The sequence below is a fragment of the Nerophis lumbriciformis genome, linkage group LG28, assembly GCF_033978685.3.
Source record: "Nerophis lumbriciformis linkage group LG28, RoL_Nlum_v2.1, whole genome shotgun sequence".
In the NCBI taxonomy this organism is placed as follows: Eukaryota; Metazoa; Chordata; class Actinopteri; order Syngnathiformes; family Syngnathidae; genus Nerophis; species Nerophis lumbriciformis.
Window position 1 is genome coordinate 6943067 of NC_084575.2, and position 20959 is coordinate 6964025.

General features: G+C 36.7%; 1 protein-coding gene across 1 annotated transcript; it reads right to left on the minus strand.

Moving 5' to 3' along the window:
* Window positions 1-16210: 16210 nt before the first annotated feature.
* LOC140680122 (E3 SUMO-protein ligase ZBED1-like) lies at window positions 16211-18861 on the minus strand. The gene is made up of 2 exons (XM_072916479.1): window positions 18764-18861; window positions 16211-18052 (listed from the first exon to the last, which is right to left on the minus strand). Exons 1-2 carry the CDS (start codon window positions 18859-18861, stop codon window positions 16402-16404), a joined length of 1749 nt encoding a protein of 582 aa, XP_072772580.1. The 3' UTR covers window positions 16211-16401.
* Between the last annotated feature and the right edge of the window lie 2098 nt (window positions 18862-20959).

The following is a 20959-nucleotide window of genomic DNA, read 5'->3' on the forward strand; positions in this document are numbered from 1 at the left end:
TATGTGGATATGTTTAGGCCATGTCACGATACACCATATATATGTGGATATGTTTAGGCCATGTCACCGATACACCATATATATGTGGATATGTTTAGGCCATGTCACGATACACCATATATATGTGGATATGTTTAGGCCATGTCACGATACACCATGTATATGTGGATATGTTTAGGCCATGTCACCATACACCATATATATGTGGATATGTTTAGGCCATGTCACGATACACCATATATATGTGGATATGTTTAGGCCATGTCACGATACACCATATATATGTGGATATGTTTAGTCCATGTCACGATACACCATGTATATGTGGATATGTTTAGGCCATGTCACGATACACCATATATATGTGGATATGTTTAGGCCATGTCACCATACACCATATATATGTGGATATGTTTAGGCCATGTCACGATACACCATATATATGTGGATATGTTTAGGCCATGTCACGATACACCATGTATATGTGGATATGTTTAGGCCATGTCACCATACACCATATATATGTGGATATGTTTAGGCCATGTCACGATACACCATATATATGTGGATATGTTTAGGCCATGTCACGATACACCATATATATGTGGATATGTTTAGTCCATGTCACGATACACCATATATATGTGGATATGTTTAGTCCATGTCACGATACACCATATATATGTGGATATGTTTAGTCCATGTCACGATACACCATGTATATGTGGATATGTTTAGGCCATGTCACGATACACCATATATATGTGGATATGTTTAGGCCATGTCACCATACACCATATATATGTGGATATGTTTAGGCCATGTCACGATACACCATATATATGTGGATATGTTTAGTCCATGTCACGATACACCATATATATGTGGATATGTTTAGTCCATGTCACGATACACCATATATATGTGGATATGTTTAGGCCATGTCACGATACACCATATATATGTGGATATGTTTAGGCCATGTCACCGATACACCATATATATGTGGATATGTTTAGGCCATGTCACGATACACCATATATATGTGGATATGTTTAGGCCATGTCACGATACACCATATATATGTGGATATGTTTAGTCCATGTCACGATACACCATATATATGTGGATATGTTTAGTCCATGTCACGATACACCATATATATGTGGATATGTTTAGGCCATGTCACGATACACCATATATATGTGGATATGTTTAGGCCATGTCACGATACACCATATATATGTGGATATGTTTAGTCCATGTCACGATACACCATATATATGTGGATATGTTTAGGCCATGTCACGATACACCATATATATGTGGATATGTTTAGGCCATGTCACGATACACCATATATATGTGGATATGTTTAGGCCATGTCACGATACACCATATATATGTGGATATGTTTAGGCCATGTCACGATACACCATATATATGTGGATATGTTTAGTCCATGTCACGATACACCATATATATGTGGATATGTTTAGTCCATGTCACGATACACCATATATATGTGGATATGTTTAGGCCATGTCACGATACACCATTATATGTGGATATGTTTAGGCCATGTCACGATACACCATATATATGTGGATATGTTTAGTCCATGTCACGATACACCATATATATGTGGATATGTTTAGTCCATGTCACGATACACCATATATATGTGGATATGTTTAGTCCATGTCACGATACACCATATATATGTGGATATGTTTAGGCCATGTCACGATACACCATATATATGTGGATATGTTTAGGCCATGTCACGATACACCATATATATGTGGATATGTTTAGTCCATGTCACGATACACCATATATATGTGGATATGTTTAGTCCATGTCACGATACACCATATATATGTGGATATGTTTAGGCCATGTCACGATACACCATATATATGTGGATATGTTTAGGCCATGTCACGATACACCATATATATGTGGATATGTTTAGGCCATGTCACGATACACCATATATATGTGGATATGTTTAGGCCATGTCACGATACACCATATATATGTGGATATGTTTAGTCCATGTCACGATACACCATATATATGTGGATATGTTTAGGCCATGTCACGATACACCATGTATATGTGGATATGTTTAGGCCATGTCACGATACACCATATATATGTGGATATGTTTAGGCCATGTCACGATACACCATATATATGTGGATATGTTTAGGCCATGTCACGATACACCATATATATGTGGATATGTTTAGTCCATGTCACGATACACCATATATATGTGGATATGTTTAGGCCATGTCACGATACACCATATATATGTGGATATGTTTAGGCCATGTCACGATACACCATATATATGTGGATATGTTTAGGCCATGTCACGATACACCATATATATGTGGATATGTTTAGGCCATGTCACGATACACCATATATATGTGGATATGTTTAGGCCATGTCACGATACACCATGTATATGTGGATATGTTTAGGCCATGTCACGATACACCATATATATGTGGATATGTTTAGGCCATGTCACGATACACCATATATATGTGGATATGTTTAGGCCATGTCACGATACACCATATATATGTGGATATGTTTAGTCCATGTCACGATACACCATTATATGTGGATATGTTTAGTCCATGTCACGATACACCATATATATGTGGATATGTTTAGTCCATGTCACGATACACCATGTATATGTGGATATGTTTAGGCCATGTCACGATACACCATATATATGTGGATATGTTTAGGCCATGTCACGATACACCATATATATGTGGATATGTTTAGGCCATGTCACGATACACCATATATATGTGGATATGTTTAGGCCATGTCACGATACACCATATATATGTGGATATGTTTAGGCCATGTCACGATACACCATATATATGTGGATATGTTTAGGCCATGTCACGATACACCATATATATGTGGATATGTTTAGTCCATGTCACGATACACCATATATATGTGGATATGTTTAGTCCATGTCACGATACACCATATATATGTGGATATGTTTAGGCCATGTCACGATACACCATATATATGTGGATATGTTTAGTCCATGTCACGATACACCATATATATGTGGATATGTTTAGGCCATGTCACGATACACCATATATATGTGGATATGTTTAGGCCATGTCACGATACACCATATATATGTGGATATGTTTAGTCCATGTCACGATACACCATATATATGTGGATATGTTTAGTCCATGTCACGATACACCATATATATGTGGATATGTTTAGGCCATGTCACGATACACCATGTATATGTGGATATGTTTAGGCCATGTCACCATACACCATATATATGTGGATATGTTTAGGCCATGTCACGATACACCATATATATGTGGATATGTTTAGTCCATGTCACGATACACCATATATATGTGGATATGTTTAGTCCATGTCACGATACACCATGTATATGTGGATATGTTTAGTCCATGTCACGATACACCATATATATGTGGATATGTTTAGTCCATGTCACGATACACCATGTATATGTGGATATGTTTAGGCCATGTCACCATACACCATATATATGTGGATATGTTTAGGCCATGTCACGATACTCCATATATATGTGGATATGTTTAGTCCATGTCACGATACACCATATATATGTGGATATGTTTAGTCCATGTCACGATACACCATGTATATGTGGATATGTTTAGTCCATGTCACGATACACCATATATATGTGGATATGTTTAGTCCATGTCACGATACACCATGTATATGTGGATATGTTTAGGCCATGTCACGATACACCATATATATGTGGATATGTTTAGTCCATGTCACGATACACCATATATATGTGGATATGTTTAGGCCATGTCACCATACACCATATATATGTGGATATGTTTAGGCCATGTCACGATACACCATATATATGTGGATATGTTTAGGCCATGTCACGATACACCATATATATGTGGATATGTTTAGGCCATGTCACCATACACCATATATATGTGGATATGTTTAGTCCATGTCACGATACACCATATATATGTGGATATGTTTAGTCCATGTCACGATACACCATATATATGTGGATATGTTTAGGCCATGTCACGATACACCATATATATGTGGATATGTTTAGTCCATGTCACGATACACCATATATATGTGGATATGTTTAGTCCATGTCACGATACACCATGTATATGTGGATATGTTTAGGCCATGTCACGATACACCATGTATATGTGGATATGTTTAGGCCATGTCACCATACACCATATATATGTGGATATGTTTAGTCCATGTCACGATACACCATATATATGTGGATATGTTTAGTCCATGTCACGATACACCATATATATGTGGATATGTTTAGGCCATGTCACCATACACCATATATATGTGGATATGTTTAGTCCATGTCACGATACACCATATATATGTGGATATGTTTAGTCCATGTCACGATACACCATATATATGTGGATATGTTTAGTCCATGTCACGATACACCATATATATGTGGATATGTTTAGTCCATGTCACGATACACCATATATATGTGGATATGTTTAGTCCATGTCACGATACACCATATATATGTGGATATGTTTAGGCCATGTCACGATACACCATGTATATGTGGATATGTTTAGGCCATGTCACGATACACCATGTATATGTGGATATGTTTAGGCCATGTCACGATACACCATGTATATGTGGATATGTTTAGGCCATGTCACCATACACCATATATATGTGGATATGTTTAGGCCATGTCACGATACACCATATATATGTGGATTTGTTTAGGCCATGTCACCATACACCATATATATGTGGATATGTTTAGGCCATGTCACGATACACCATGTATATGTGGATATGTTTAGGCCATGTCACCATACACCATATATATGTGGATATGTTTAGGCCATGTCACGATACACCATATATATGTGGATATGTTTAGGCCATGTCACGATACACCATATATATGTGGATATGTTTAGTCCATGTCACGATACACCATATATATGTGGATATGTTTAGTCCATGTCACGATACACCATGTATATGTGGATATGTTTAGGCCATGTCACGATACACCATATATATGTGGATATGTTTAGGCCATGTCACCATACACCATATATATGTGGATATGTTTAGGCCATGTCACCATACACCATATATATGTGGATATGTTTAGGCCATGTCACGATACACCATATATATGTGGATATGTTTAGGCCATGTCACGATACACCATGTATATGTGGATATGTTTAGGCCATGTCACCATACACCATATATATGTGGATATGTTTAGGCCATGTCACGATACTCCATATATATGTGGATATGTTTAGTCCATGTCACGATACACCATATATATGTGGATATGTTTAGTCCATGTCACGATACACCATGTATATGTGGATATGTTTAGGCCATGTCACGATACACCATATATATGTGGATATGTTTAGGCCATGTCACCATACACCATATATATGTGGATATGTTTAGGCCATGTCACGATACACCATATATATGTGGATATGTTTAGGCCATGTCACGATACACCATGTATATGTGGATATGTTTAGTCCATGTCACGATACACCATATATATGTGGATATGTTTAGTCCATGTCACGATACACCATATATATGTGGATATGTTTAGTCCATGTCACGATACACCATATATATGTGGATATGTTTAGGCCATGTCACCATACACCATGTATATGTGGATATGTTTAGGCCATGTCACGATACACCATATATATGTGGATATGTTTAGGCCATGTCACGATACACCATATATATGTGGATATGTTTAGTCCATGTCACGATACACCATATATATGTGGATATGTTTAGTCCATGTCACGATACACCATATATATGTGGATATGTTTAGGCCATGTCACGATACACCATGTATATGTGGATATGTTTAGGCCATGTCACGATACACCATGTGTATGTGGATATGTTTAGGCCATGTCACGATACACCATATATATGTGGATATGTTTAGGCCATGTCACGATACACCATATATATGTGGATATGTTTAGTCCATGTCACGATACACCATATATATGTGGATATGTTTAGGCCATGTCACGATACACCATGTATATGTGGATATGTTTAGGCCATGTCACCATACACCATATATATGTGGATATGTTTAGGCCATGTCACGATACACCATATATATGTGGATATGTTTAGTCCATGTCACGATACACCATATATATGTGGATATGTTTAGGCCATGTCACGATACACCATGTATATGTGGATATGTTTAGGCCATGTCACCATACACCATATATATGTGGATATGTTTAGTCCATGTCACGATACACCATATATATGTGGATATGTTTAGGCCATGTCACGATACACCATATATATGTGGATATGTTTAGGCCATGTCACCATACACCATATATATGTGGATATGTTTAGTCCATGTCACGATACACCATATATATGTGGATATGTTTAGTCCATGTCACGATACACCATATATATGTGGATATGTTTAGGCCATGTCACGATACACCATATATATGTGGATATGTTTAGTCCATGTCACGATACACCATATATATGTGGATATGTTTAGTCCATGTCACGATACACCATATATATGTGGATATGTTTAGGCCATGTCACGATACACCATGTATATGTGGATATGTTTAGGCCATGTCACGATACACCATGTATATGTGGATATGTTTAGGCCATGTCACGATACACCATGTATATGTGGATATGTTTAGGCCATGTCACCATACACCATATATATGTGGATATGTTTAGGCCATGTCACGATACACCATATATATGTGGATATGTTTAGGCCATGTCACCATACACCATATATATGTGGATATGTTTAGGCCATGTCACGATACACCATATATATGTGGATATGTTTAGGCCATGTCACGATACACCATGTATATGTGGATATGTTTAGGCCATGTCACCATACACCATATATATGTGGATATGTTTAGGCCATGTCACGATACTCCATATATATGTGGATATGTTTAGTCCATGTCACGATACACCATATATATGTGGATATGTTTAGTCCATGTCACGATACACCATGTATATGTGGATATGTTTAGGCCATGTCACGATACACCATATATATGTGGATATGTTTAGGCCATGTCACCATACACCATATATATGTGGATATGTTTAGGCCATGTCACGATACACCATATATATGTGGATATGTTTAGGCCATGTCACGATACACCATGTATATGTGGATATGTTTAGGCCATGTCACCATACACCATATATATGTGGATATGTTTAGGCCATGTCACGATACACCATATATATGTGGATATGTTTAGTCCATGTCACGATACACCATATATATGTGGATATGTTTAGTCCATGTCACGATACACCATGTATATGTGGATATGTTTAGTCCATGTCACGATACACCATATATATGTGGATATGTTTAGTCCATGTCACGATACACCATGTATATGTGGATATGTTTAGGCCATGTCACGATACACCATATATATGTGGATATGTTTAGGCCATGTCACCATACACCATATATATGTGGATATGTTTAGTCCATGTCACGATACACCATATATATGTGGATATGTTTAGTCCATGTCACGATACACCATATATATGTGGATATGTTTAGTCCCTGTCACGATACACCATATATATGTGGATATGTTTAGGCCATGTCACCATACACCATGTATATGTGGATATGTTTAGGCCATGTCACCATACACCATATATATGTGGATATGTTTAGGCCATGTCACGATACACCATATATATGTGGATATGTTTAGGCCATGTCACGATACACCATATATATGTGGATATGTTTAGTCCATGTCACGATACACCATATATATGTGGATATGTTTAGTCCATGTCACGATACACCATATATATGTGGATATGTTTAGGCCATGTCACGATACACCATATATATGTGGATATGTTTAGTCCATGTCACGATACACCATATATATGTGGATATGTTTAGTCCATGTCACGATACACCATATATATGTGGATATGTTTAGGCCATGTCACCATACACCATATATATGTGGATATGTTTAGTCCATGTCACGATACACCATATATATGTGGATATGTTTAGTCCATGTCACGATACACCATATATATGTGGATATGTTTAGGCCATGTCACGATACACCATATATATGTGGATATGTTTAGTCCATGTCACGATACACCATATATATGTGGATATGTTTAGTCCATGTCACGATACACCATATATATGTGGATATGTTTAGGCCATGTCACGATACACCATGTATATGTGGATATGTTTAGGCCATGTCACCATACACCATATATATGTGGATATGTTTAGGCCATGTCACGATACACCATATATATGTGGATATGTTTAGTCCATGTCACGATACACCATATATATGTGGATATGTTTAGTCCATGTCACGATACACCATGTATATGTGGATATGTTTAGGCCATGTCACGATACACCATATATATGTGGATATGTTTAGGCCATGTCACCATACACCATATATATGTGGATATGTTTAGTCCATGTCACGATACACCATATATATGTGGATATGTTTAGTCCATGTCACGATACACCATGTATATGTGGATATGTTTAGGCCATGTCACGATACATCATATATATGTGGATATGTTTAGGCCATGTCACGATACACCATATATATGTGGATATGTTTAGGCCATGTCACGATACACCATATATATGTGGATATGTTTAGTCCATGTCACGATACACCATATATATGTGGATATGTTTAGTCCATGTCACGATACACCATATATATGTGGATATGTTTAGGCCATGTCACGATACACCATGTATATGTGGATATGTTTAGGCCATGTCACGATACACCATGTGTATGTGGATATGTTTAGGCCATGTCACGATACACCATATATATGTGGATATGTTTAGGCCATGTCACGATACACCATATATATGTGGATATGTTTAGTCCATGTCACGATACACCATATATATGTGGATATGTTTAGGCCATGTCACGATACACCATATATATGTGGATATGTTTAGGCCATGTCACGATACACCATATATATGTGGATATGTTTAGGCCATGTCACCATACACCATATATATGTGGATATGTTTAGGCCATGTCACGATACACCATATATATGTGGATATGTTTAGGCCATGTCACGATACACCATGTATATGTGGATATGTTTAGGCCATGTCACCATACACCATATATATGTGGATATGTTTAGGCCATGTCACGATACTCCATATATATGTGGATATGTTTAGTCCATGTCACGATACACCATATATATGTGGATATGTTTAGTCCATGTCACGATACACCATGTATATGTGGATATGTTTAGTCCATGTCACGATACACCATATATATGTGGATATGTTTAGTCCATGTCACGATACACCATGTATATGTGGATATGTTTAGGCCATGTCACGATACACCATATATATGTGGATATGTTTAGTCCATGTCACGATACACCATATATATGTGGATATGTTTAGGCCATGTCACCATACACCATATATATGTGGATATGTTTAGGCCATGTCACGATACACCATATATATGTGGATATGTTTAGGCCATGTCACGATACACCATATATATGTGGATATGTTTAGGCCATGTCACCATACACCATATATATGTGGATATGTTTAGTCCATGTCACGATACACCATATATATGTGGATATGTTTAGTCCATGTCACGATACACCATATATATGTGGATATGTTTAGGCCATGTCACGATACACCATATATATGTGGATATGTTTAGTCCATGTCACGATACACCATATATATGTGGATATGTTTAGGCCATGTCACGATACACCATATATATGTGGATATGTTTAGGCCATGTCACGATACACCATATATATGTGGATATGTTTAGTCCATGTCACGATACACCATATATATGTGGATATGTTTAGTCCATGTCACGATACACCATATATATGTGGATATGTTTAGGCCATGTCACGATACACCATGTATATGTGGATATGTTTAGGCCATGTCACCATACACCATATATATGTGGATATGTTTAGGCCATGTCACGATACTCCATATATATGTGGATATGTTTAGTCCATGTCACGATACACCATATATATGTGGATTTGTTTAGTCCATGTCACGATACACCATGTATATGTGGATATGTTTAGTCCATGTCACGATACACCATATATATGTGGATATGTTTAGTCCATGTCACGATACACCATGTATATGTGGATATGTTTAGGCCATGTCACCATACACCATATATATGTGGATATGTTTAGGCCATGTCACGATACTCCATATATATGTGGATATGTTTAGTCCATGTCACGATACACCATATATATGTGGATATGTTTAGTCCATGTCACGATACACCATGTATATGTGGATATGTTTAGTCCATGTCACGATACACCATATATATGTGGATATGTTTAGTCCATGTCACGATACACCATGTATATGTGGATATGTTTAGGCCATGTCACGATACACCATATATATGTGGATATGTTTAGTCCATGTCACGATACACCATATATATGTGGATATGTTTAGGCCATGTCACCATACACCATATATATGTGGATATGTTTAGGCCATGTCACGATACACCATATATATGTGGATATGTTTAGGCCATGTCACGATACACCATATATATGTGGATATGTTTAGGCCATGTCACCATACACCATATATATGTGGATATGTTTAGTCCATGTCACGATACACCATATATATGTGGATATGTTTAGTCCATGTCACGATACACCATATATATGTGGATATGTTTAGGCCATGTCACGATACACCATATATATGTGGATATGTTTAGTCCATGTCACGATACACCATATATATGTGGATATGTTTAGGCCATGTCACGATACACCATATATATGTGGATATGTTTAGGCCATGTCACGATACACCATATATATGTGGATATGTTTAGTCCATGTCACGATACACCATATATATGTGGATATGTTTAGTCCATGTCACGATACACCATATATATGTGGATATGTTTAGGCCATGTCACGATACACCATGTATATGTGGATATGTTTAGGCCATGTCACCATACACCATATATATGTGGATATGTTTAGGCCATGTCACGATACTCCATATATATGTGGATATGTTTAGTCCATGTCACGATACACCATATATATGTGGATTTGTTTAGTCCATGTCACGATACACCATGTATATGTGGATATGTTTAGTCCATGTCACGATACACCATATATATGTGGATATGTTTAGTCCATGTCACGATACACCATGTATATGTGGATATGTTTAGGCCATGTCACGATACACCATATATATGTGGATATGTTTAGGCCATGTCACCATACACCATATATATGTGGATATGTTTAGTCCATGTCACGATACACCATATATATGTGGATATGTTTAGTCCATGTCACGATACACCATATATATGTGGATATGTTTAGGCCATGTCACCATACACCATATATATGTGGATATGTTTAGGCCATGTCACGATACTCCATATATATGTGGATATGTTTAGTCCATGTCACGATACACCATATATATGTGGATATGTTTAGTCCATGTCACGATACACCATGTATATGTGGATATGTTTAGTCCATGTCACGATACACCATGTATATGTGGATATGTTTAGGCCATGTCACGATACACCATATATATGTGGATATGTTTAGGCCATGTCACCATACACCATATATATGTGGATATGTTTAGTCCATGTCACGATACACCATATATATGTGGATATGTTTAGGCCATGTCACGATACTCCATATATATGTGGATATGTTTAGTCCATGTCACGATACACCATATATATGTGGATATGTTTAGTCCATGTCACGATACACCATATATATGTGGATATGTTTAGGCCATGTCACCATACACCATATATATGTGGATATGTTTAGGCCATGTCACGATACTCCATATATATGTGGATATGTTTAGTCCATGTCACGATACACCATATATATGTGGATATGTTTAGTCCATGTCACGATACACCATGTATATGTGGATATGTTTAGTCCATGTCACGATACACCATATATATGTGGATATGTTTAGTCCATGTCACGATACACCATGTATATGTGGATATGTTTAGGCCATGTCACGATACACCATATATATGTGGATATGTTTAGGCCATGTCACGATACTCCATATATATGTGGATATGTTTAGTCCATGTCACGATACACCATATATATGTGGATTTGTTTAGTCCATGTCACGATACACCATGTATATGTGGATATGTTTAGTCCATGTCACGATACACCATATATATGTGGATATGTTTAGTCCATGTCACGATACACCATGTATATGTGGATATGTTTAGGCCATGTCACCATACACCATATATATGTGGATATGTTTAGGCCATGTCACGATACTCCATATATATGTGGATATGTTTAGTCCATGTCACGATACACCATATATATGTGGATATGTTTAGTCCATGTCACGATACACCATGTATATGTGGATATGTTTAGTCCATGTCACGATACACCATATATATGTGGATATGTTTAGTCCATGTCACGATACACCATGTATATGTGGATATGTTTAGGCCATGTCACGATACACCATATATATGTGGATATGTTTAGTCCATGTCACGATACACCATATATATGTGGATATGTTTAGGCCATGTCACCATACACCATATATATGTGGATATGTTTAGGCCATGTCACGATACACCATATATATGTGGATATGTTTAGGCCATGTCACGATACACCATATATATGTGGATATGTTTAGGCCATGTCACCATACACCATATATATGTGGATATGTTTAGTCCATGTCACGATACACCATATATATGTGGATATGTTTAGTCCATGTCACGATACACCATATATATGTGGATATGTTTAGGCCATGTCACGATACACCATATATATGTGGATATGTTTAGTCCATGTCACGATACACCATATATATGTGGATATGTTTAGGCCATGTCACGATACACCATATATATGTGGATATGTTTAGGCCATGTCACGATACACCATATATATGTGGATATGTTTAGTCCATGTCACGATACACCATATATATGTGGATATGTTTAGTCCATGTCACGATACACCATATATATGTGGATATGTTTAGGCCATGTCACGATACACCATGTATATGTGGATATGTTTAGGCCATGTCACCATACACCATATATATGTGGATATGTTTAGGCCATGTCACGATACTCCATATATATGTGGATATGTTTAGTCCATGTCACGATACACCATATATATGTGGATTTGTTTAGTCCATGTCACGATACACCATGTATATGTGGATATGTTTAGTCCATGTCACGATACACCATATATATGTGGATATGTTTAGTCCATGTCACGATACACCATGTATATGTGGATATGTTTAGGCCATGTCACGATACACCATATATATGTGGATATGTTTAGGCCATGTCACCATACACCATATATATGTGGATATGTTTAGTCCATGTCACGATACACCATATATATGTGGATATGTTTAGTCCATGTCACGATACACCATATATATGTGGATATGTTTAGGCCATGTCACCATACACCATATATATGTGGATATGTTTAGGCCATGTCACGATACTCCATATATATGTGGATATGTTTAGTCCATGTCACGATACACCATATATATGTGGATATGTTTAGTCCATGTCACGATACACCATGTATATGTGGATATGTTTAGTCCATGTCACGATACACCATGTATATGTGGATATGTTTAGGCCATGTCACGATACACCATATATATGTGGATATGTTTAGGCCATGTCACCATACACCATATATATGTGGATATGTTTAGTCCATGTCACGATACACCATATATATGTGGATATGTTTAGGCCATGTCACGATACTCCATATATATGTGGATATGTTTAGTCCATGTCACGATACACCATATATATGTGGATATGTTTAGTCCATGTCACGATACACCATATATATGTGGATATGTTTAGGCCATGTCACCATACACCATATATATGTGGATATGTTTAGGCCATGTCACGATACTCCATATATATGTGGATATGTTTAGTCCATGTCACGATACACCATATATATGTGGATATGTTTAGTCCATGTCACGATACACCATGTATATGTGGATATGTTTAGTCCATGTCACGATACACCATATATATGTGGATATGTTTAGTCCATGTCACGATACACCATGTATATGTGGATATGTTTAGGCCATGTCACGATACACCATATATATGTGGATATGTTTAGGCCATGTCACCATACACCATATATATGTGGATATGTTTAGTCCATGTCACGATACACCATATATATGTGGATATTTTGCCTTAGCCTTGAATGAACACTTGATGCATATAATGACAGCAGTATGATGATTCTATGTGTTTACTTTAAAACATTATTCTTCATACTGCATTAATATATGCTACTTTTAAACTTTCATGCAGAAAGGGAAATCACAAATAAGTCAATTTAGCAAAAGTGTATTTATTAAGCAGTTATTAAGCAGTGGCACAAACATTCATGTCATTTCAAAACAGAAAGTGCAAGATTGTCAGAGACATTTTAAAACAAGCTATTAATGCACTTTTGTGCATGATGTCACTAAGATGACATATAAAAACAACACTATATTAAAGTGCACTTTTTGTACCGAACGCCACTACAGTAGTTAAAAACAAATAAAATGCACTTTTGTGCATGATGTCACACAAGATATTTCATTAAGTGTCAAATAAAAATTAGCTGCATAAAAGGAAATCAAATAGTGTATGTCCTTCACTATGTGGTAGGTTCTTGCGGACGTTATCTCCTTCTATTGTTGACTATTTGTTTCATACGGTGTTGATCTGGAAATGGTTGCTTAGATATTTTGTGGGTGTGGCACCGGCCGAGATGTTGACATGCAGAGTTTCAAGCACTCCTAATTCTCTAGCGGGTGACATTTCAGAGGATGCTACATTAGCAGTGCTGCTACTTTTTGTAGCAACGCTTTTGCCGCATACTTGACATATCACGGTTGTCTGTTCAACATCTTTCCGCTTGAAGCCAAACCACCGCCAGACGATGGACCCCCTGCTGTTTTTCTTGGGAATTAATTCTTCCTTCATTTGTTACCAGATTGGCACCTTCTTTCTCTTGTATTACCACTAGCACCACAGCTAACCTTACCATGCCGCTACCTGTCTGCTCCGTGAGAGCGTATGACGTTGCACACGTGACAGTATGTGACATATGTAAGAAGGTGCGCTTGTTTTATGTCTCTGTGAGAAGGAGAGACAAGAAAGAGTGAGAAGAGCCTGTAGTGTAATGCCTGCAGCTAAAAGCAACTGTGTGAGAACGTATACTCCAATATCACCATATAGTCATTTTCTATATCGCACAGAGACAAACCCACAATATATCCAGTATATTCCATACATCACCCAGCCCTAATTCTAACTCATAAATGTAAATAAAAGTCCACTTGCAATGGAGCCAATGGGAGGTCCTCTATAACCATCCAAAATACACCAACAATACTCCATTTGCATTTTGTGGCTTGAATGTCCACCAAGTGTTAGTTGAGGTGAGTTTATTTGGAACATGCAAGCATACAACATGATACATCACACATGCATGCATACAACATGATACATCACACATGCATGCATACAACATGATACATCACACATGCATGCATACTAGGGCTGCAGCTAACGATTATTTTTCTATCGATTAATCTATAGATTATTTTTTCGATTAATCGGTTAATCTATAGATTATTTTTTCGATTAATCTATAGATTATTTTTCCTTTTACCGATTTTTTTATTTATTTAAAATGAAGATGAAAAAAAGAAATTTAGGCCAGTTTTTTCAAAAGGCATGGCTTTTATTTACAAAAAAAAAAGTATGGCCACTCAGTCAACATTGAAAACATGGCAAAACATTCTGTAACACTGTAAACATTTGTGCCAATCTAAATATTCTGGAGCACTGTAAACATTAAGTATTGCTTTTAAAATGTTCAAAATAAACATCCAGTCCAACACAGTACACTATAACCAATTCTACTCATTCCAGTGAGTGACTAACAGTTGTAACGAAGAAAGGTTAGCATGTCTACATGCTCTGGGGTGAGGCTGGTTCTTTTCTTGTTTACAATATTCCCAGCAGCTGAAAATAGGCGCTCAGAAGGGGTCGATGTGGCTGGAACTGAGAGGTAAGACCGAGCCAGCATTGCCAGATTTGGAAACCTTGCCTGATGTTCTTTCCACCATTTTAATGGGTTTTCATCCTTGGAAATGGGGGATTCTCCAAAATAAGACACTAACTCGTTTCTGACCATTTCAGCATCATTACTGTCATTGTTGTCTTCCTCATTGTTGCTGAGTTCATCTGAATCTGAGCCAAGAAGTGTGTCTAGTAAAGATACAGGCCGCCTGTCAGCATCTGGTCTTTCCACTTGCATTGCTGTGCCCTGTTGAGCGTGTGTCTCCTTTTCCCTTCTTTTCTCCTCCAGAACTATTGCATGCAGCTTGTATTGAACTTTTAAACACTCATCTGCAGTCAGGAATTTCAGCTTCCTGAATCGTGGGTCAAGTGCAGCTGCTAATATGCACACATTTGGTCCATCATCTTTGAATGTGGTCTCGGCTTCCCACCTGGATGTTATCTCACGTGCAGCAGTGACCTGGAAACACTTGATTGATGCATTTTCAAAAGCAGTTTGTGTAGCCTTCCGAAGCCCTTTGACCAGCAGAGGGACAGCGGAAACTGTTACATAAGATTCTCCACTCAGGTACACAGTTGCACATTCAAAAGGTTTCAGAACTTGTTCAATTTCTTCAAGCAAGCTCCACTGGTCAGCCTTAAGATCCAGAAAATGCTTCCCTCTTTGAGTGACCTCCGGATCTGACAGAGTTGCTGTTATTGTCCACCTCTGCTCAAGCAGGCGACTAATCATGTAAAAGGAACTGTTCCATCTCACAGACACATCTTGTATGAGGCTGTGGTCTGGAGAACCCATTTGTTTTTGCTTAACCTTTAGTTTTGTACTGGATAGCTCACTTTTTCTGAAGTGCTCGACCAAACTTCTTGCTGCTCCTAAAGCTCTGCTGATGTGGTTGTCCTTTAGAGCATGGTTAACTACAAGCTGTAGAGTATGGCCAACACATCTGAGGGATGAAACACCATGTCTTTCCTCAAGAACTCTTAAAGCTGCAACAACATTTGCAGCATTGTCATGTACAATGACTTGTACTAGTTTTATGTTTATTTCAAACTTATTGACAACATCCTCAATCCAAGAGGCAATGTTTTCTGCAGTGTGCTTTTCATTGAGGGGCATTGTTGTCAAGTTAATTGAGGCAAGCTCCCACTCATCATTAACAAAGTGAATGGTGACACCAAGGTAAGCTTCAGTGGCCATACTTGTCCATGCATCAGTTGTGAGTGTCAGTTTTCCTTTCACATTTTTCAGGATTGCTTTGACTTCATTCATTTTCTTTGTGTATTTTTGCTCCATAAGCTTAGTGAAGTGGGTTCTTGATGGTAGTGTGTAGCCAGAGTGAAACCGTTTGATCATTTTTTGAAACCCTTCCCATTGTACCATATTTAATGGCCTCATGTCTATGAGCATCATTTCCAGGACACCATCAGTCAGGTCAGCGGCCACTTGGGGTGTGCATTCAGTCCCATGCCTCTTTGGAAAAAAATCCTGGACACTGCTTTGTCGTTTGCTGCAACATAAGAGACAACAATTAATTTTCATTTTAAATATACCCAAATACAGCTTACTTCAATACAAAAGGTTAATGATAGTATGATTAAAGTGAAGTTAATTGTTCGTTTGTACATAGGATATGTAACTGTTAATGTTGTAAAAGGTATTTGCACAACTTATTAACGTTAGCGTTAAAGATAGGATATGTAACTGTTAATGTTGTAAAAGGTATTTGCACAACTTATTAACATTAGCGTTAAAGATAGTATATGTAACTGTTAATGTTGTAAAAGGTATTTGTACAACTTATTAACGTTTGCGTTAAAGATAGTATATGTAACTGTTAATGTTGTAAAAGGTATTTGTACAACTTATTAACGTTAGCGTTAAAGATAGTATATGTAACTGTTAATGTTGTAAAAGGTATTTGTACAACTTATTAACGTTAGCGTTAAAGATAGTATATGTAACTGTTAATGTTGTAAAAGGTATTTGCACAACTTATTAACGTTAGCGTTAAAGATAGTATATGTAACTGTTAATGTTGTAAAAGGTATTTGCACAACTAATTAACGTTAGCGTTAAAGAGGAGCGCGTCTTTGTAAACACTGAACAGGCACGCCAAACGCGCCTCTCAGAGCAAAACGGTGCTTTAGTTTATGAATTTACAACGCAGATACAAATGACACATTCATGTTTTTGTGTAATGATGACAACGTATACTCACGCGGATGATTGACTCGTTGATGGTGATGGGAAGAACGCTGTCGGATGTTTTCTTTTTAGATGCTCGTTCATAGCCGTTGTGCTGCTGTGATACGCCATTTCCGCTCGACACAGTGTGTATAAAACAACATTATTAGGCCGTTTATTAAAATAATCCCACACTTTTGACGACTTTTGGCGTGTTTTTTTTTCCCCTCGCTCGCATCGTTTGCTCTGCGCTCCGCCATGACAGTGGTGTGACGTAAATATGCGACGCGTCGACGCACAAAAATTACGTCGACGTATTTACGTAACCGATGACGTCGACTACGTCGTTTCAGCCTTAATGCATACAACATGATACATCACACATGCATGCATACAACATGATACATCACACATGCATGCATACAACATGATACATCACACGTGCATGCATACAACATGATACATCACACATGCATACAACATGATACATCACACATGCATGCATACAACATGATACATCACACATGCATGTATACAACATGATACATCACACATGCATGCATACAACATGATACATCACACATGCATGCATACAACATGATACATCACACATGCATGCATACAACATGATACATCACACATGCATGCATACAACATGATAGATCACACATGCATGCATACAACATGATACATCACACATGCATGCATACAACATGATACATCACACATGCATGTATACAACATGATACATCACAATTTCCAGTTTGTCTATTCAACATGTTGGAAAAGGAGTAGGAAGAAGCAGAGCTTATTTAATTCTACCACTTTTCTTTTACATAACAGTTGCTAACACTTTTGTTCACTTCCTGTTCTCAATGTATTCACAATATACTCCATAAGTAATCACAATAAAAATAAATAAATAATAATGAGTGAAGTAAGTTATATTTCATATGGTGAGATGAGTAAGATGATGTAGAAAATGAATGATGGATGAAATAAATTGAGAATGTTTATCTTCCTCTTTGTACTTTGTAAACACTTTAAGTGTGAAGAGTTTCTTGAAGTAGATCATATTAGTACATTGTTTGATTGCTTTGCTTCATCCATTCCATCATTTAATCCCACATACTGATATACTGAAGGTCTTAAGTGTTGTACGTGCATACAAATGTTTTAAATTAAAATGTTCTCTAAGATTATATTTCTCCTCTTTTGTTGAGAATAGTTGTACATTCTTGGCTAGCAGGTTATAGTTTGCTTTGTGTATCATTTTAGCTGTTTGCAAATTCACTATGTGGTGGAATTTCAGTATTTTTGATTCAATAAATAAAGTGTTTGTATGTTGTCTATATCCAACATGATGTATTATTATAACTGATCTTTTTTGTAACACAGTTAATGAATGAAGTGTACTTTTGTAGTTATTTCCCATATTTCTACACAATAAGTCAGATATGTAACACTAGTGAGCAGTAGAGAATATGAAGTCATTTTTGGTCTACAACATGTTTTGCTTTATTCATTATTGACGTGTTTCTTGCTACTTTATGTTGTATATTTTTTACATGAGATTTCCAGTTCAATTTATCATCAATTATTATACCTAGACATTTTGAATCATTAAAACGTTCAACTATTAGGTTCATATTGTCATTTTTTGTATTTCCATGTAGAAAGTACTGGGGTTAATCTTTCTTAGCAGCATTTTTAATGATGCTATTTAGGATGCCCCATGTTGCTCTCATGTTGTTTCTGTTCTTCTTTAATAATTGTCTGTAGTATTCCTTCTTACATGTTCCTAGTATACCAATTAGCTTGTTTTTATATTTCGTATACTTATTTTCTGCCTCTATAGATGTCTGTGTTATTAATATTCCATATAATGTCTTTTTTTTGTGACAAGCATTTTTCAGTCCTTTTGTCATCCATGGTTGGTTGTTTTTCTTTTGCTTCTTACTAACTTCTTTCCATGGACAACATAAACATTGATATTATACATGTGGGCCTATATATATATATACATATATATATATATATATACATATATATATATATATATATATATATATATATATATATATATATATATATATATATATATACATATATACATATATATATATATATATATATATATTTGATGTGGCAAGCTACTTTTGCAGTGTAGCTTGTAGTGTAGCGTGCTACAATTCTCTGAGGATAGCTTAGCTCCATTTAATTGAGAGTA

Excerpts from the sequence above, each read along its gene's own strand:
- LOC140680122 (XM_072916479.1), bottom strand. The coding sequence starts at position 18,861 with ATGGCGTATCACAGCAGCACAACGGCTATGAACGAGCATCTAAAAAGA. Across the intron at positions 18,053-18,763 it reads TCAACGAGTCAATCATCCGC|CAAACGACAAAGCAGTGTCC; the intron begins GTGAGTATACGT and ends CTTATGTTGCAG.